Below are 21,105 nucleotides of genomic sequence, written 5' to 3' on the forward strand. Positions count from 1 at the left end.
TATTAGTGACCTGACTGTGCAGTTCCAGGTGAAGAGAATGTTCAGCAAGGTAAACCCATCACCCAAAGGACAAAATGCCTTGCACTTTGTGCTCTCTAAGCTATGAGCTTCTCAACAAAGCGAAGCTTGGATAATATTAGATATAATGGATATATCAGTAACCATGATGACGTAAATATTACAGATATTTCCCCATTTTCTTCTGCGGTGGCCTCCAAGACTCAAGTTTGATTCTTCAGAGGAGGGCCCTGTAGTACTGACAGGGATTATGGTTCCCAGCAGTTGGACTGGATATGTGTGTTTCCTGTAATTGGATTTTGTATGAAAACATGTATATCTGTTTCTTTTCAAACAAATGAAAATAAGCCTGCCTCATTATTTTATCTCCTATGGGCCCTCTTTTGAATCATTTAGCAACTTCCTATCTGAAAAGTGCGTGACTAAGGTCATTTTTAAATCTCATACAATTTTGATGTATCATGTGATAATGTTGATAGAAACTATAAGAAAAAATATAAATAAGATATTTTATTTCACAGATTTTCCACAAAGGCCTCATTGGGCAATCTGGAGGATGGTGAGGGAGTTAATTTGGTAAGCCTGTGACCATACCAGTTTCACTGGGATCTATGATTATGTTCATCATAGAACCTAAGACCTGAAACTATTTTTCATTTTGTACTTAGGACTGAACTGAGTACATTGTGATTGCCTGGCAAGTGCCTTAGCAGAGGAGCTAATCCCCAGCATCTGGCCTAGCACTGTGTTCACACTGATACAGAAACCGTTCCAGTCTTGTCACAGTTAGGAGGAGATTATATTTGTAAAGCCAGGAAAGGCTCTTGGAATTCTAATAAATAAATTTCAATCTACCAAGTCCAGTGAAACTCATGCCATAAGTAAAGAGTTAAACCAGTGAATGTAGTCATGGGGCACGAAGGGGATCCTAAGTCCAGTCAGAACAATAGCTAAGCAGAATAAAGGCCACCAACCAGTTCTGAACCAATGTTTCATTAACTTGTGAAGAGAGAAAGGTTTTGGTCCTGGATTGGGAGGTTTGAAGAGGTTACATTATCAAAACAGTGTGGCCTCCTAAGGAGAGTAGTTGGTAGATAGTGACAATTCTTGGAGGGATAAAAATGGGCAGCCACGTGGCTGTAAGCTAAGGTAAGCCTGGATCTTAGAGCAGAATGGAGAAGAAAATTTCAGGTGAAGGTGAAGAGTCATTCAGGTTACCCTGCACTCCATGTGCATCCCTAAAGCTGTGGGAGAGAAATGTCCTGCTCAGGAATACCCTTCCTCTACCAAGCCTCATGGGGTCCAGTTGTGACCTCAATGGTGCCTGGATGAACTCCAGGAACTATGAAATCATCCCCTTCTCCTATACATGTGACACAAAGGAAGTCACATGTTCCACTGGAGCCCTAGGAAGAAAGATGGTCCCTTTTTCTTCAGTTGGTGCTTAACTGTAGCCCTTCCAAAAAGAGAGGTTGTGGAGAAGCTAAAGTGTATAAGGAGGAGCTTGGTAACAGTTTTGAGAGGGGATTTGGAAAGGTATTGAGTGGAGAAGGAGTGGAGGAGGCAGAAATCATCAGAAATGTGTCACTGTCCTGCTTACCACAGAGTTGGTCCCCATGAACCAAAGTAAGAGAGCAAACAAAAAAGTAGCCTTCCACTGAGATGAAACATTTATTTAGTTGCTGGTATCTGTTCTAGAGTGATTCTAGACGCAGATCCAGGTAAGATGATTGCTGATAGAGGGGATTTACTTTGCTGTGAGCTGTCAGCTATGTTTCATGGTTTTCTTTATCCAGCGTAGAAAACATGAGACTTTGGTAAAGATACGTGGTGTTGTTCCATTTTTTGATCCATAGGAGACAATGCCCTGTGCCACATTATTACACACCAGGGGGCCTCCGGAGTCACCCTGTAAATGTAGTGAATCTGTGAACCATGGCACCACTTTATTTCTCACTTTCACTATCCAAAACCCTCTCATGCAGTACTGATTGTAAGGTCTGCTTGTGAGAGATTAGAGGGAACTACAGGCTCTTAGCTGCTGAGCTCTGACTATGGACATTTTCACTCTTGGATCCAGCCTATGTCTTCATCCCCTGGTCTGGACCTCTCCCCTGTAGAGTAGTGAGGACCATTGATTACAGGCCAGGGAGGCCTATGACCAGATCCTACAAGGAGCACAGATGATGAGCTCACTGACCAAGAAGGCTGCTGTCTCAGCAGAGGTTATAATTGCTGCACACCAAGGAAACAGTTTTCTCATGCCTGTGCCATGAGCTCAGGCCATGTGTTGCAAACTAAAGCTTCCAGTGGGGTTTCCTTCACCAGAGGCCCCTTAGTAAAGTGGTAGCAGCTTTAGCACCTCCCAGCTCAAACTGCTCCCTTCTTCTCTTTTCTGGGAGAAATATAACAGCCTATGGGGTGAAGGAATCCATGATGCTTGGGTCTCCTGGTACTAGATCTGTCCCAAACACTCTTTCCCACAAACCCAATTGTGACAGATGCCTTTTCTTACCTTAATCGAAGTATTTTTAATTTTTGGGTCTCCCACACAAATCTGAGTAGCACGATCATACTTTTTATAGCGCTCCTGACACTTCTCGTCCTTCTGCACTATCATCTCCACTTCCTGCAGTGTTCTTGAGTATGTTCCCTCTGGAGTCAAATTTCCCCATCCAGCCACCTGGCACTGGGTACCTGGATTCACCTGGGTCCTGCCCTTGGGCAGGGTGAGGAGCTGCACAGCTTTAGTCAGCTTGGCCTTTTTCTCCAGCTGGTGGAAAATAAGTAAGGAAGTCCAGTTCAGTGTATGCTCCTGGGTATGCACATGTGATGGAAATGATGTCAAAGAGGGCAGGGGCAGGATGACAGTGGAAGTGTCAACCATCCTTGAGGAGAGCAAGAGCGACAAGGACATGTGCCTTACCTTTAGCAGCATGATGTCATTGATGCCCATTTTCCTATTATAGTCTGGGTGGGGAAGTGCTTTTTGTACACAGATGACCTGCTGGTTGTCCTCTTGTTCCTCTATGTTGTGGGCCCCCAAGGTGACCTCTATTTGGCTGTACACAGAGACAAGTGGATTGGTGCATGGGGAGGGACAAAAGACACAACCCAGGATCTGTAAAAGCAGGCCACAGCTGAAACAGGGTATAGCTGTAGATGACAGAGGGCAACCTGCCTGAATGGCTGTGCCTCCTTCTGAGTACTTAGGGAGGGCACCTTGGGCACCAGAAGTGCTCAATGTTCAGTGCCTCCTGGAAATGACATGAAACTGCTTTTCTATGCATGGTTATGCCAAAGTATGGTCCTGGGTCTACATGTAATCAGGTTTGATTGCCCTGGTTTTCCTTATATCAGGAATTCTTTGGTGCCAACTTGCTTCTCTCCCCTTGGGATATGATGACCCTTTCTCACTCTTACCACACCACCTCATGTTTATGTCCATGAGCTCAGCAAGCTCCCCAGAAAAAAGGCATTGAGAAGTGTTTCCTATAGACTGTGGACCCTTTTTCCTTTCTCACCCCTGTAAACAGTGAGCAGCTGTCAGCACAAAGTCCTCTTGAATCAGGAAGCCACCACAAATGTTCCAAGATTTCTCACGCCTGATCCTAAGGTAAGCCATGTAGGGGCGGGAGTGGGGTTTGGCTTCATTTCCCCCGATGATCTCTCCTGAATACAAGAAGAAGACTGGGTACAGTCACTGAGTCCTTTAGCAAGTATCTACTTACAGTCTGTGAACAGTTGGGCATTTGGGAGCCTGCAATTTCTTGAAGTGGACAGGAACCTAGAGGAAGATGCCTGATCTTGTTTTCCAAAATGTAGGAAATTGAGTCTTGTTCTACAAATCCTTTTCCTCTGTTTGATTGGAGATGACTATATGTATCAGGGGAAAATAAAACCTCTGAGGCTTTTCATCATTCCTGTCCTAACTTTTTACTTTGTTTGAGTAAATAAAACCCTTCTGATTCCTGTGGTGTCTAGGATGGTGATGCTTCCTCCTGGCCAGGCTCTAGGTGTAGTGTAGATGTGGTCTTATCCTCTTTCCTAGGACCTGACCTGTGGAGGGTTTCTAAGAACTGTTCCCGGGCAGCATGAAGGAACCTCTGCAGTTAGTGTCTGGTTAGTAGAGCAGTGCATATGGAATTCTGGAAAGCAAAGAAGTGTGAGTCTGCCTCTGTGGCTCCTCCTGGAAAACAGAGGAGCCACTGACATCCGGAGAAGGAAAGTAGAGCTGGAGAATGTTAGTAGGAGTGAGGAGAGGAAGAAGCAGTGTTCTGAGGATAGAAATTCCATCCATTATGGGGAGCTCTGGGCATCTCTGCTAGGCAGTTGATGAATGCAAAGCCTTTCCCCTCCCCTTACTGGGATGACTGTCCTAATCTGCCCTGTTAAGGATTGCTTGATAACTTCTCCTTTTTACTTCTCACCTGCATGAACTTTAAAGAAAGACTCTCTAGATGTGCAAGCTGAGGCTTACTGAGGGTACAGTATCCACTGGCTCTTCTTGAAAACAAACTCCAGTACCTTATGCAGTGTCCTACCTGGTTCCCTCTGGTGGGATTGGAGTTCAGGTTCAGAGCAATGCTGCCAGACAGAAGACTCTGGGGTATTGCATAGGGACAGGACATTCACATGCTCTGTGCAATAAGATTGGCCCCCTGGAGGGTGAAGGTGGTTACTCACCTGCCTGTGCTCTGGGGAGCAGAAAGAAGGCCAACAGGATCAGGAGCAGCTGCATCTTCCCAAGAAGCAAGAAGCGACTCGAAGTCAGAGCTTCTGAAGATTCGCCCATGTTGTCTTTTATTCCCAGCAGAAGAAAGGGAGGAGTTTGCTCAGTGACCTCATGTTTGTCACTGGTTTTGTGGAGCTTTACCCTGAGAGGCTTTTTAAAACAACACACTACTGCCACTGTCTCCTATCATCATGACACCTTTCAAGTGTATGAGACCCATACAATGACCACAGCTGATGAGTCAGATCTAATCATGTGTTCCAGTCCTCACCAGAAACCCAGGTGTGCAAAGTGGGTGTGCAGGATGTGGTATTGGCCAGTACATTCTCAGAAACCTGTGTTCCCAGTGACAGTATTATCAATGCCAGGTTTCATCAGGGTAGTTTTAGAAGCATTTGAGTATTAGGACCATCACTTGTGCTAGGAGCAAGCATGCTGGAGAGAGAGCTGACCATCTGGTGAAAGAGATAGAAACCCAGTAACCCAATTTCAGGGCGGCCAGAGTGTTGCAATGTCCTTAAGAATAACAAAGCATGGCCAGCATCCACTCAATCTATCTGGTGACTCGGGATATCATCATAGCTCCTTCCAAGGGAATCCTAATCATCTCTTATTGAATTATAAACATTGAGTGTGATGGCGAAGGCCTCTCATCTCAATATTTTTAACAAAATGTCTTCACTTGGCATTTTTCGTCTAAATTAGCAAATTGCTGTGGGTCCTTGCAACTCAATCTATGTCTTGACACAGGTTATTCCCTTTGCTTTGGTTGTGGTGTTGTGGATCCCAGTAGAACCACCTGAACTAAATATGGAGGTGTCTTGGGGTGTATATCAGGATAGTGATCCCTTGTATTTAGGGCTCTTTTTCTTTTCTCTTCTTCCCATTCTATAGGAATTGAGAGTTGCCTTGCTCCATGAAATCCTTCTGCCATAGTGTGCCTGTTTTACAGCCTGCCTGCCTGAATCCACTGCAACCCTGTTGCTCAAGGGCCAACTGTAGGTATGACCAATTTGATTTGGTGATTTAAGCTTCCTGTTCCTGCTTTACATGTTTTTCTATGAGGAGTATTACACTTGAGAAGAAAATATTCCGGTGTATCTTCCTTTTCAATAGAGGACCATCTACAATTATCAAAGCTGAGCTTGTTTTTAACTGAACTTTCCCAGTAGTAAATAATTAGAAGGCAAATTTTTCTTTCTTACTGTAATTATAATACATATTCATTAAGAATATTCAGAGAGCAGGAAGGAACAATAGCATGCATTTGTCTATCTCCCCCAGACAATTGAAATTTTTATTATACATATTTGTGTTACATACTGATTATACTTATTGTGGCAATTTTTTATGTAATGCATTTTATTTCTTCTTTTCCTTTTCTTGTCTCTTCTCTTTCCCCTCCTTACAACTCTTAGTCCTCTTCTTATCTGAAAAAATCTATCACTGTTTCTTGTTATGTATCTTTTATTTGGCTCTTTATTTATGCTTTAGATTTCTTATAAAAGAGAAACCATGTGATATTTAATGTTGTGTTGATTGTTTATTTTACTTAACATCGTGGTCCTAAGTACAAATATTTTCTACAAATGACTCATGTTTGTCCTGCTTATAGAAGAGTAGATCTCCTTTGTGTTGAATGCCACATTTTAAAAAAATTCATCTGTTGCTGGACAGACAAACAGTGTGCTTCTAAGTTATAGCTGTTATGAATTGTGCTACTATGAACATGGATATGAGTATATTACTGTAATAACGTTTCTCACTCTTTTAGGAAGATAAGGAAACTGCTATCTTTAGAATGGAGACAACTGGGCTGAATAGAAGTTTACTTTTAGTTTTCTGAGGAATCACTGTACTGATTTCCATAGTCTTATATACAGCCCAGTAAACTTATGCGGTGAGCACATGAACTCAATGCAATGCTGTATATATACTGCAATTTACTTCCTATTGTACTAATTATTAATGAATCTTACAATTTAAACTTTTTAAACACATTTAAAATATCCAATTACTCAGTATTACCTTAATAATTGTTTCATAGTCTTATTAAAAATTTAATATGCAATAAAATTCTAGAGTTGTAAACTAAAAAATCAACATAAAGTGTAAATAATTAAACTGTTCCAGATCTTGGCTCAGGGGCATAAACAATTAAAATTACCTGATTTCCTTCACTCATTAATACTTAGCTTTAACATGTTGAAGTATGATCTAATACATTTTAAATGTAATATTTGCATTGAAAAATTTAACAAGGGATGATGTTAAACACATTTATGTCTCATTTTTAAAACTGAGGGGAAGTTAATATGTTACATGTGTAACTATTTTCAAGCATACAATTCAGTAGAAATTATGGCATTCAAAATGTGCATTTGGAATTTCAAATATTTCTAGCACCTCAGAACATTGTATAAATATTACATCATAGCTCCCCATTAACCTTTACCTCGTCGTCCTGCTCACTGCAATGCTAATATTTTTCTCTACGCACTTGTTTATTTTGCATATTTCATCATTGGATCATGTTTCTAAAATCATTCTTTAAATCTTTGGAAAGTTTAAACTATTTGCAATTAAAAGGATTACTTATAATGAAGGGTTTTTTTATGACATTGTGCTACTTGTTTTTTTATGTCCTGGTAAGACTCTTAATTTGCAGGTATGAGTTCTTAACTATTTATGCACAGATCATAAGTGTTACTTAAGAACTCCTAGGACATAATAGGAACTGGAATTAGTGTGACTAGTATCAGTTCACATTGTTGTGTTAGGTTCTTTCTCTCCAGAAATCTCACTGTTTCTCTAGTCATCACAGAATCAGTAAGACGAGGGCTTCATTTTTCCCTATATTTTATAATTGGTTAAGTGAAGAGTAATTAGTTAGTTGTGAGAGGTTTCCCAGCCTGGGTGCTGTGAAATGTTTCTGAAGGAAGGATCTTTATGGTGCTGTGAACTGCTAGCTCAACCATAAAAATCTGAAGAAGTAAGGTAAAGGCACATCATAGCTATCCTGAAATAATTTGTGATTATTACTTAGTAGCAGAATGTATGAAACAAACACAATAAAGGAGAAGATAAAGGGCATCATTATTCATCCATACCTTACCGTGTTTTAACAGGGATGTATTTAGTTTATCCAACTGCAGTTTTCATATCCTGCGCTGGTTTCTACACATTCTAAGATGAAACAGTCAGAGATATTAAATGATGTGCCAATAGTCAAATGGTTTCTGAGAGTTTGGTGCACACACACACACACACACACACACACACACACACAACCTCACAGAAACATAAAACACACACCCAAGATGCATGCTTACTGTACTCAAAACTGTCTATCACTCTTAGAAGCCGTCAAAACAACATTGTACAGATTTCAGGTCAGCAAAAGGAAGTGATCTCATAATTAGAGATGTCTTTTGAATGGTCACTCTAGTAAGTCTAGATATTTTATTTTCAGGAAGTTCTTGCAATAGAGGCAGGAGGATATCTTAGAATGCTAGCAGGTTACAGTGGGTTTCGGGGGGAAAGATCATTAGAAAGGTTTCAATGGATCTCTGAGTTTATCTTTCATTTGAAAGAGTCTGAGGTTTAGAATTTTGGATTTTGTTTCAGTTACATGGCTAAATTGCCTATTTCTGGATTTCACGATCTAATTTGACAGAGACAATATAGGCTACATAAAAGGCTTTTAAAATATTTTTAACTATAAGGTCAGTTACAATGGGAAATGTGTTTGTCAACACAGCTATGTGAATCTCTATCTATCTCTAACTTTCTATATGCAATACTTCTCTCTGTGTTTCTATACATTTTCATATACATTGCCACACCTATATTCATATTAAATATATGTTTTTGTGTGTGATTACATATGCAGAACATACATCTAGATTTTTATTTTTTTGTGTTCATGTACATCATTCCATATGATTTTTGTTTCTTGTATGTCTTCATTTTTACCTTTTCAAGCATAACCTGAAACACCTGTGTTGCATGAGATATTTTTTCACTCAGAATTTTTGAAGTCAGCTGCTTCAACCTGATTATGAAGATGACCTGGATCATTAAGATATTCTGCTACCATATTCTACATGAACAAAAAGAAGGCAGGTGGCAGGTACCTAAAAGATGACATTATCCCAATGTGAAAATGAATTTTATACTGGTTGCTTGTGAGTATATTGGATGAAGGGTCTTTTTGCACAAGGGTAACTAGACAACCCTCTAGTTGGCATTAGGATGACAGGAAATGATTGCTCGCTATACTTGAGCCAAGAACAGCCTAAAAACATGGATACAGTGTCAACAGTTGGTCTCATAGCACAAGTGTGGTCTATACATTAAACGGTCTCTGAATTTGAGGGGTCACTGTGGGATTGGAAAGGAAACATGTAGCATTAACCATTATGATATGTGGGTGCTGGCTGTTGTTCAGTTTTCTGGTGCTACGTGAGCTTCTTTGAATCTAATGTTCTTTTAAATATGTAATAGTACGTGGTATGACTTCCATGTTTGAGTTTACACTACACTTTGAGGTAAACCATAAAATCTGACTGCTCTTTTCTTGGTTTTTCTCCCTGTATGCCTGCATCTCACAGTGCATACACATTTGGAAACCTTCTGCCTAGAAGATCTTCCCAGTCTTTCTAATTTCCTATTTGCTGTACAAACTTAAAATGTGACAATGCTCATTGCTGTACTCTAAGAAAATAGCTTCGTTATATGTGTATTATAACAAAACCTGTAACACAGGCTTACTGTATGTGTTTGACTTCTTATGTCTTTGGATTACCTAATTGATATGTTAATCAATGGTTTTCTCTGTAAGGAATTGTAATACCTTACCTAATTGATATGCTAACCATTGTTGCCCTCTACAAACAACAGAAGTTGTGCTAAAACAACCTAACAAGGGTAGTTAATCACTGATATGCACCTCTATTCTCTGCTAAAAAGCTAAAGAAAACTAGGATGGTCTTCTAATTTACCCTTGTTTGAACAAACTTGCCTGTGTGCAGGGAGATTTGCTTATTAGCATAACCCTTTACCTGACCTTGATCCCCCTCCCCAGAAAGAAAGAAAAACATAACCGCCATTTTTTCTTCTGTATGGCGCCTTATTTCCTCCCCTCTTCCCTTACCTATCTATCTAGGCTAGGCCATAAAGATTTTGGTTTCTGGTGACCTCTTCCCGACCTGGTGGTGGTCTGTCATAAAATGTGCCTTAGCTTGCAGGAAATTACAGGAAAATGTTGTGGCTTAAACCTAATGCACCAAAAGGGTTAAGTTCCAAATCCTTGTGAAGGCTTAAGTTTTAGCTTCTTATAACTTTTGACACCTTCCTACCTGTTAGTGGTAATGAGCTGTCCTGAGATAATAAGATTTATACTTGCTTCTGCAAATGATTTTGCAGATAATTCTTATCTGCAGGATGGGAGTAACTCCGAAGGCACCAGAAGCTCCCAAGTTTGTCAGAACTAAGTGGACAGCTATACAGTTTCCAGATTTGGGTCAACAAGTTTGATGGCTCCACAGGTTTCTTTGTCCCCCCCCACACACATTTCCTCCAGACTCTTTATAAATTCCTATTTCAGCTTCTGGCACGCAGTCTCCAAATTGGCTCCCAAAGACTCATCAGGAGGCCTGGAAATAAAGCCTTTGCTTCCCAAATTTCAGTCGCTTGCTTCCTTGGTTTTTATACTGGGGTGTGAGTTATTACACTCATGAAGATTTTTAGTAAAAGAAACATAAATGCTGTTATCCTAAAACATTATCATTAATGTGGATTTCTCAGACACATTAATGCTAACCAAATTACCCTGGGTTAATACACAGGGCATTGGTACAAGGTCATATGGCTGAAGTTTGTGAAGGTTTGGAGGTCTGCCAACAAACTTGCTTTTGAACCTCCAGCATCTGTCACTTGCTTTCCATCTGTTTGCTGATGAATAACAAATGGGTGCTTTCAGTACTTCTGAAGAAAAATCTTGTAGCTATTCTAAAGATAGCTACACCCTGAGAAGGCACCTATGGTCTTGGAGCAGAGGCTATGTTGGTATTGGTGAAGCAGGGCTGAAGCTATTGAATTAGTTCCTTTCTCAGGGCATCTTGAGCTCATGAAGGTTGTTGGACCAGGTATGAGAGTTTTGTTTGCATAGCCACAAAATGGAACTGAGAGCTCTGTGGAGAGTTCTTCCCTGATTTTTCTCTAGGACTATCCTGGGACCAGCAAATACTAATTTCTTAGACTCACTCTCAGGCAATTTGAGACAGGAAGAAGAGCTACTTGAATAAAAGTCCCTGTTAGTCCATTGCAAAATCTCATTAGACAAAGACATGCTAATGAATAGAGACACTGAGTCAGGTCAAGGTCATTTGAAAGTGAAGTACTAGGCTGAGAGAGCTTGTAAAGCAGGTGTATTCTACACATTCCCTGAAGGCTGTAAATGTCACTCAAAAGCAGCCCCACAAGATCACACACTTTTCACAATTTTCTGTGATTTCAGCACTATTTTTTATGATTTTACTGTACAGTGCCCTTGCACAGACTGTGTGACAGTGGAACTCTGTTGGCCTGGGCACAGAGCAGTGTTAACTCTACCCTCCATGCTCACCACACACAGTGTATTCATGAACTACTATTTAAAGAATAGATAGCATAAAAATATGTCAAAATTTTCTGAGAAGCATCTTGAAAACTCACTAAAAATTGTAACCTCTTTCAGCAAACCATTTATTGATGTATTATTTTCATGAATCAGGCCAAAAATGACATTAGATTTTTGTTTGCATTTTCCCCCTTAAAACAGTGAAAAGAAAAATATCAATGTTTGGATATTTATATACATTAGCTATATTGTAGTTTTAAAGTGTAACACATGGCCATTTCTCTTTACATACTGTAGACCAAAAAGTAAAAAAAAAAATTCTTTGGTGTAAATGGTCCAAATTTTCATACTGGTTTAGGAAAGACCATGGACTTAAAAGACAGTTGGGCATGGGGGAAATAAGCAGTGTGTCAGCTTTCTAGCTCTCCAGCATTCCTGGCTGGCCCAATCAGGTGAAATCACGGGCCCCCTGCCTGGGCATTTATTTATCCTCATTGCAGAGGAGACAGAAAAATATAAAGGTGGTCCTGTTTCACACAAGTGTTTGTAAGCTGTTTTCTTGCTTAACCATAAATGGGTATCATGATGTTGTAACTTCTATCATCATTTCAGGTGACTGCTTTCCTTTTGTCCCTTACAGGTAGCCTTTGAACACATTTATTTCAGTGATTTCCCTTTTGTGTCTTGGTGGGTTGCTCAGTTTTGCCCTAGTGCATACAATGCTCTCAGGAATATCATTTATATATTTGTCTCAGTCTTCTGAGAAAATGTAATTGAAATAGGTTTGCTATCTTATTGTGTCCTTTTAATTTGCACTTACCGTATGTATTTCTCATTGGTACCTGATAAGTCTGGATAGATGTTTATTCACATGCAAGCTGTTTAAAGTACGTGCTTTTTGATAAATCATTGCCAGCCTATGAAGTTAAATTATTTTCTTTATAATTAGTGATTTTCTTTGGGAAGAGTGAGTAGGAAATAACTGCTTAGTGTTTTTAGCCTCATTTTCCCTAGGGCTCCTAAAAATACTGCCTGGTGTTTATAATACTATATTATGTGGATACATCATGGTTCTATCTTTCTAATTTGTTATTATTCAAATTGTTTCTAATTTCTGATAATATTAAGCAGTATTGAAAGTATAATCTTTATGCTGAGAGCTCAGTGTATGCTGTGTGTAGTGTTGTGTGTGTGTGTGCTCCTGTGCCCGCACTTTCATTTCAGTTTGCAGGATATTCTCCCAATAGTAGAATTACTGTACTGTATTATTGTCAATTGTCACAAATGTTGCACCAGGGGAAAATGTTGGTAATGAGGGAGATTGCACATATGTGGTAACAGGGATTTGGGGGAAATCTCTGTATTTATCTCTCCAGGTTTCTATAAAGCTAAAATTGCTGTTAAAAATTGAAAAGTTTGCTGTAATATTAAAAAGGCTCTTTAAAACAAACATAAGCCCAAAGGAACAAACAAGCCAGTCACGATTTATAGAACAGTGGATATAAATAAAGTAAGATTGCATGTAAAAATAATCATATCAATAACTATATAAATCATCATTCAGAATAATTCATAAATCAGTGAAAGTCCAGATAATCAGAGTGGGGATAAAAGCAAAATATAAACACATGCTATGTTTAATACATTGCAAAAGTTAAAAGTAGAATGAAAACACAAATACACACAGAATATCAGAAAAGTAACACATAGTATGGATTTTTTAAGAAAATACCATTGTGAAGGACATGTACAGTCCTTCCATGAGGAATATCAGTTTAATCCCTTTGGAAGATATATTAATTTTAATTCATTTTATTGAATATAATTGACAAAATCAAATTTACTTAAGTTGCACAGCATCATGTTTTGGGATAGCTGTGCACTATGAACCATTCCTACAATCACCTCAAAAAACATCACATTTTGACTCCTTCTGCTTAAAATGTTTTATAATAGCACAGGTCAGAAATACTTTTAACCAAAAAAAATGTGTTAGGCATCTCCTTCTCAGAGTCATTAAACAGTTAGTGAATACCATTCTCAAAGATTTCATGTTTCTATATTAAAGCATTTTTGAAAATAAAACAATTTATCATGTTCCTGTATAGGATTTTGTATGCTAATTTTTCACTTAATGAAGTGTACTGGATACATTGTTACCTCAATAAATTCATGTGAGCATCATAATAACTTAATGACACACTTAATAACTTTTTCCATTCAAAATAGTGCCTTGATTACAACTTTCTCTTGCTCCTCTTTCTTTCTTGTCTGTGGTCAAATAATAGTCTTCCCACTCCTTTCATGTCATGTTTTACATTCCATATATTAGGGAAAACATACAATATTTGTCTTTGTGAAATGTATATTTTCATTTAACTTGATCACCTTCAGTTTCATCATTTTTGCAAAAACGTGATTTGGTTCTCTTAATGGCCAAATAATATACCATTGTACGTATACACCACAATTTATTATTATTATTATTATTATTATTATTATTGTTCTTTTCTTTTAAAATTGGAAATAGAAAACATAACAAAACAGAACAAAGCAGATCAGACAAAAACAATATAAGTGACATAGATTTCAAGGCAAGACAGAAGGAGGTCTACCATTGCTAGCATTTCTCTTGTTTCCTTATAAAATGTTGTCCAGGTCTTCAAACACAATGAATCCATATAAAATAATGTAGTATAAAACAGATAGAAACAGTAATCTAGGCATTACAGGCCTTCAAAACCAGACAACAGAAAATCAACAACTGCCATAATGTCTTGTTCTCTTCAAAACAGAGCTGTCCATCCCTTCACCTATGTTGAAATTCAATAACAAAAAAACAGACTAAAAGCACTCTGAACAAAGAACAAAAGCATTACTGGATTTCACAGCATGATGATATGGTGTCAGCAGTGGATAGCATAATGTCTCTTTTTCTTCAAAGTATCTGTTCATCCTTTCATGCATAATATAATTGCTTCTCTTAAACTGTTTAGGAGAAATTCTATACATCAATAAGCCGCTACATGTATACCTGTCATTTCTGTATTATCAGGAAAAACAAAACAAATTACTAGAAAAACAAGAAACAAAAATGCAATTAAATGACGATAGCTAAGTGCCCAAAACAATGACGATAGAGGCCTGCAAATCAAGGGGAAAGGAGCATAATCAGGGTTGTTACTTTGTATCGTGATCTTCACAAGAGTTCCTCAGATCACCAGACCCAAACATGCCAAATTGTTCCATTCCTATTAATGTTAACTGTTTTGTTCCAAGAACTATTAGAATTTTTATCACAATCATCTTAGCTATCCTGTGTGTTTATACAAATTTACATATATTTACTTTCCCTTCCAATTTCTTTTTCCTCCTTTTCTCTGAGATACTCTTTTTTCTCCTTAGAGCAGATACTTTCCTTATCGCTGTATTTATTGAGGATTTTGTATCTTTTATACTCTAATCATCTCTTACACTAGGGAGATAGTACAGTATTTACACATGTGAGTTTGATTTGTTTCATGTGAGTATTGTGTCAAATTGCATTCGTTTACCTATAAATATCTCAGTGTGATCATTCTTTATAGCTGAGTAGTATTCCTTGTATAAAAGTACCACATCTTTTTTATCCATTCCTCAGTTGATCGGCATTTAGGTTGTTTCCAAGATCTGGCTAACACAGATTTTGCTGATAAAAACTTGGGTGCACACATATCAGGGCGACCTGATGTTTTCAATTCTTCTGGAAAGGTGCCCAGAAATGGAATGTATGGGTAAAATGGGACTTCTAACCCCGGCTTTAGGGGAACCTCTAGACTGAACCCCATAGTGGGTGTACCACTCTCCTCTACCTTTTACCCACAGACTCTCCAGGATTTGTAGTTTGTAGTTTTCTTGATCTTGGCCATTGTTTATGGAGTGACATGCAACCTCAATGAGGTTTGAATGTGTATTTGTCTAACAAACAATGATGAACATTTTTTCATGTATTTATTTGCCATTCGTATTTCTTTATTGGACAACTGTGTATTCTTCTCAAATGCCCATTTTTGGATTGGGTATTTGAATATCAGAGGACTGAAATTTTAAAATTCTTTATATGTCCTGGACTGATGTTCTTTGAGAAACAGTTGACTAAGATTTTTTCAAACTAATGGGTTTCCTCTTTATTTTGCTGAAGATTTCTTTCAACATGCAAAAACTTTTTAATAAGACAAGAATCCAGGTATTGATTCTGGGAAGCATTCGGTGCAGTTTGATTTTTGTTCATGAATTCTTTATGTACCCTACTACTTAACTCTTCAAGATTTTTACCTACTTTGTCTTCCAGAAAATTCAGTTTTATTTTTTCTTTTAATATTTAGATCTTATTTCCATTTTGACTTTAGTACATGGTAATAGGCATATGTCTACTTTTATTTTTCAGCATGTGAAGAGCCAGTTTTTTCCAGCAGCACTTTTTAGGGAGACTATCATTCTTGCAGTGAATGTGTTTGGCTCCTTTATCAAAAATAAGATGGCTGAGTGTGTTGGTAGTTGCTGTTGTATCTGCTTATCTATTCCGTTGATGTTCAAGTCTATTGTTATTTCAGTACCATGCTGATTTTATTCAGTGGTTTTGTGTATTACTTTAAGTTAGGAATTTTGATGCTTCCAACCTTGCCTGTGTTGCTGAGAATTTTCTTTGCTACTCCAAGTCTATTCAGGTTTCAGATGAATTTCAGGAAAGAATACTCTAGATCTTTGAGGTACCCAAGGATACTTTGTGAGAATGACCATTTTCACTATGTTTATTCTTCCTATACATGAACAAGAAATTCTTTTTGCATTTTCAGAGATCCACTTCAATTTCTTTTTTGGGGGGAGTATCATAATCTTCCCTAAACAGATAGCTCTTTTGCTTCTTTTGTTAGATTGATTCCTAAGTATTTTATTTTTAGATGCCATTGTGAAAGGTGTTGCTTCTCTTATTTCTGTTTCGATGAGTTTGTTGTTTGGGTATAGGAAAGCTAGTGATTTTTGTGTGTTGACTTTGTATCCAGCAACATTACTGAAATTAATTATTATAACCAGGAGTCTTTCAATGGAGTTTTGGAGGTCTTCTATATAGAGTATCATGTCATGTGCAAATAATGATAATTGAATTTCTTTTCCCATTCTTACTTATTTTATTTCTCTCTCTTTTCTAATTGCTCAGGCTAGTATATCTAGCCCTATACTGAATAAGAGTGGTGGGCATGGATATCTTTGTCTGTTTCCTGATTAAAGAGTAAAGGTTTTCAGTTTTTGGACTTTTAATATGATACTAGCTGTTGGATTATCATAGATGGCTTTTATCAGATGGAGATAAAGTCCATCTATTCCAATATTCTGTAAGGTTCTTATCATGAATGAGTGTTGGACCTCACCAAACTCTTTTTCTATGTCTGTAGAAATGATCATGTGATTCTTATTTTTGGGTCTATTGATATGGTGAATTACATTTCTTGATTTGTGTTTGTTGAATCATTGCTGCATTCCTGGTATGAATCCCACTTGTTAATGGTTAATCTTCTTGATGATTTGCGTAATTCTGTTTCTCAGTATTTCATTGATGAATTTTTGCCTGTATGATCATTAGGAAGGTTGACCTGTAGTTCTCTTTTTTTGGGTCTTTCTGTGGTTTTGGTTTTAGAGTAATACTCACTTCCACAAATGAGTTAGGGAGAATCACTTCCCTTTCAAGTTCATTGAAGAGTTTGAGGAATGTCGGCATTAAATGTCCTTTCAATTTTTGGTGGAATTCTGCAGTGGGCTTTTCTAGGCTTTTCTTTGCTAGTAAACATTTTTATTTGTTTATTTAAAATTTTATTTGAAGAGAAAATAAAAGAACAGATAAAAGTTTAAAAATAATACAGAATTTCAGAAAAAAACCTAAACAGTAAACACTAGTTGATAAATTACAGTTCGTTGTCTTAGAAATACTTGTTAAAGTTACAAAATTAAAATGTACAAAGTAGACATTCAGTCAGACTGCAAACAATTCTGCTCAATGATCCAATAAAAACTTGGTAATATGATTATCAGTCTTACACACTTAACCATACCTGCAGTTATATCCTTTAGAGCATTTTCTTCTTCTGTCTGCTTTACAGTAGCAATTACACATTTGGGGTTTTATTACTCCTACATTTTTAAATATATTTCACACTAGAGACACAATGTGATTTTTATAAATATGATTTTTATTTATTTCACTTATAAGGATAGAGTCAAGTTGTCTCCATTTACCTATGAATGTCTCGAGATCATCCTTTTTTATAGCTGATTAGTAAGAATACCACATCTTTTTCATCCACTCTGTGTTTGATGGGCATTTTGGTTGTTTCCAAGATTTAGCTATTACAAATTGTGCTGCTATGAATAACGGTGCACATATATCACTGTGCTATGAACTTTTCATTTTTTCTGGGAAAATACCCACGGGGACAGTAGCTGGATTGAATGGAACTTCCAATTCTAGTCTTCTGAGGAATATTCATACGGATTTCCACAGTGACTACACCAATCTACACGCCAACCTACAGTAGAGCAGTGTTCATTTTCCCCCACATCCTAGCCAACATTTGTTATCAGTTGCTTTGTGGATGGAAGCTATTCTTTATGGAGTGAGATGAGATCTCAGTGCTGTTTTAATGTGCATGTCTTGAATGACCAGTGATAGTGAACATTTCTGCATGTATTTATGTGCCACTTGTGTATCTTCATTTGAGAACTGTGTGTTCATCTCAGAAGCCCATTTTTAGAGGGGCTTTGAATTTAGAGCCTTAATATAATTCTTTATATGTTCTGTATATAAGTCATTTGTCTGAGGAGTTGCTGGGTAAAATTCTTCCCCATTCTGTGGGTTTTCTTTTCACCCTGTTGGTGATTTCTTTCAAAGTGCAGAAACTTTTCAATAATATGAGATCCCAGTTGTTGATTTTTTGAAGTATTTCCTATGAAGTTTTTATTTTGTTCATGAATACTCTGCTTATCCCTTTGTCTCCAAGATTTCTACCTGTCTTGTCTTCCAGTATATTTCTTATTTCTGTTTTAATATTTAGATAGTTTATCCATTTTGACTTTAGTTTTATGCATGATGATAGGCATGTGTCAGTTTCAGTCTTTGGCATGTGGAGAGCCAATTTTTTCAACGACACTCATAAAGAGGCTGTCCATTCAGTGAGCATGCTTAGCACCTTGGTCAAACATCAAATGGCTGAGCGTTTTGGTAGTTGTGTTTGCATCTTCTAATCTGTTCTACTGATCCTCGGGTCTATTTCTTTGCCAGTACTATGATAATATTTTCATTGTGGCATTGTACTGTAGATTCAATTCAGCAATTTAGATGCCTCCTGCCTTGCCTTTGTTGTCAAGAATTGCCATTGCTATTCTAGATTTCTTGTATTTCCAAATGAATTTTAGGAGTGTTTTCTCTAGATCTGTGGAGTATGTTTATGGTATTTTGATTGGGATTTCAATAAATCTGTATCATAGTTAAGGGAGTAAGGCCATTTTCACAATGTTGGTTCTTCCTAAGGCCAAGGAATTTCTTCCATTTTCTATTACCCTTTTCCATCTCCTGTTTAAGAGTAGTAATAATTTTCAGCACATAGGTCTTATACATTCTGACTTGTGACTCCTAAGTATTCCATTTTTTAGATGCTATTGTGAAAGGTAATATTTTCATAGTTTATCTTTCTGAGTTTTTTTGTGTGCAGAAAAATGCTATTAATGTTTTTGCATTGATTTTGTATCCATCCATATTGCTAAAATAATTTATTACCTCTAGTAGTCTTTTAATGGAGTTCTTTGGGTCTTCTATGTAGAGTATCATGTTTTCTTCAAATAGTGATAATTTAACTTCTTCACTTCCTGTCTTTATTCGTTTTAGTTTCTCTCCCTTGTCTGATTGTCCTGGCTAGTATTTCCATGATTATTTAGAATAGGAGTGGTGACAATGGACATGCTTGTCTTTTTCCTGTTTTTAGAGTAAAAGCTTTCAGTTTTTGTCCATTTAGAATAATTTTGGCTGATGGTTTGTCATAGAGGTCCTTTTTCAGATTGAGGTAGATTCCATCTCTTCTGAGTTTCTGTTTTTTTTTTTTATCATGAACAAGTGTTGGATTTTATTGAAAGCTTTTTCTGAATCTATAGAGATAATCATTTAATTTTTGCTTTTGGCTCTGTTGATGTGGTGTGTTACATTAATTGACTTGCATATGTTAAACCATCCCTGTATACCTGGGATAAACCTCCCTGGTCATGATGTATAATCTTCTTGATAATTTGCTGCATTCTATTTGCACTGTATTTTACTGAGAATCTTTGCATCAACGTTCATTAGTGAGACTGGACTATAGTTCTTTTTGGTTGAGTTTTTCTCTGGTTTTAGTATCAGAGTAATACTTGCCTCCCAGAATTAGGTAGGGAGCATTGCTTCCCTTTCAGTTTCATTAACGCATTTGAGGATTTTTAGCCTTAAATCCTCTCTAAATTTCTTGTAGAATTCATCCATGAATCAGTCAGGACATAGACTTTTATGTTGGTAAGTTTTTAATCACATTTTAAAATTCTAAAGCAGATATTGTGTTATTGAAATCTTTCTGATTGAGAGTTTGTAGTTCATATGTTCCTTGAAATCATCCATTTCCTCTGTATTTTCCATCCTATATGAGTATAGGTTTTCAAATTAGGTATTTATGATCTTTTGAATTGAAGACCTGAAAGCCTCTAATTGAGAGGCAAAGTTACCATACTGGTGCAAACCTGCTGAGGTCCTCTTTTTAGGTACTTAGTCTCTCATTAAACCACCAAAGCTAATCCAATGAAGTCCAAGGTTGTGGGAGGAAGAATTGCAGCTGAAGATCAACAGCCACATTAGGATCAGAAGGTGGGAGTGTTCTCGAATGTGGGAGGACAGGCACAGAGGTGATCACTCTCCGAGGTGTAGATCCAGGATCTGAGGGTGGGAGGACAGGCACAGAAGTGGTCTCATTCTAGGTGGAGGTCTGAGTTTCCAGGGTATCAGGACAGGTGCAGAAGTAACTGCCATCTAAGGCAGAGGTCCAAGGTCTGAGGTGGAGGTCTGGGGTCCAAGGTGGAGGTCCATGGTCCGAGGTGGAGATCTGGGATCCAAGGATGGGAGAGCACGGGCTGAAGCCTCTGCTCTCAGATGTTCAACTCCATGATCCAATTGCTTGCTTTTATTTTCACTGCTGCTTTGGAATTTTCCACACCACTTGTTATGCCTGCCCATCATTTGCACCCCAGAGAGAGCCTTGCTGTATCATGAAAAAGGAAGATGAGGTGAACATATGCCCTGAGACCTTCTTGTCAAAATGCTTAGATAATCCAAAAACTCAACAATAGGAGAAGAGAAATATAGATGATGATACATTGGTGCGATAATGCCCTCTCAGGTCACTAAAAGTGGTATTTTAGAAGGCTCTTTAAAGGCCTGGATAAATTTGTAGCCTTTCATGTTAGGAGGAATATGTACACTGCAATACTATGTGTATAAGTTGATAGTGTGTGTGTGTGTGTGTGTGTGTGTGTGTGTGTGTGCGTGTGTGTGTGTGTGTGTTGGGTGAAAGGGAAATATGTACAAGAATTTGTGTCTCATTTTCACCTTTTCATTATTTAAATTTTCTATAATGAGAATGCATTCACTTCAGAAGAAAAAAAAGGAAGGGCATCAGCTTTTATA

General features: G+C 37.7%; 1 protein-coding gene across 1 annotated transcript; it reads right to left on the bottom strand.

Annotated features, from left to right (window-relative positions):
- Positions 1-1,665: 1,665 nt before the first annotated feature.
- On the bottom strand, positions 1,666-4,862 carry LOC100733943 (granzyme B-like). The gene is made up of 5 exons (XM_003464751.5): positions 4,705-4,862; positions 3,543-3,690; positions 2,945-3,080; positions 2,534-2,791; positions 1,666-1,927 (listed from the first exon to the last, which is right to left on the bottom strand). Exons 1-5 carry the CDS (start codon positions 4,811-4,813, stop codon positions 1,784-1,786), a joined length of 795 nt encoding a protein of 264 aa, XP_003464799.2. The 5' UTR covers positions 4,814-4,862; the 3' UTR covers positions 1,666-1,783.
- Between the last annotated feature and the right edge of the window lie 16,243 nt (positions 4,863-21,105).

This window comes from Cavia porcellus, unplaced genomic scaffold (assembly GCF_034190915.1).
Source record: "Cavia porcellus strain 051 isolate PalLab524CR breed Dunkin Hartley unplaced genomic scaffold, mCavPor4.1 scaffold_1, whole genome shotgun sequence".
NCBI lineage: Eukaryota > Metazoa > Chordata > Mammalia > Rodentia > Caviidae > Cavia > Cavia porcellus.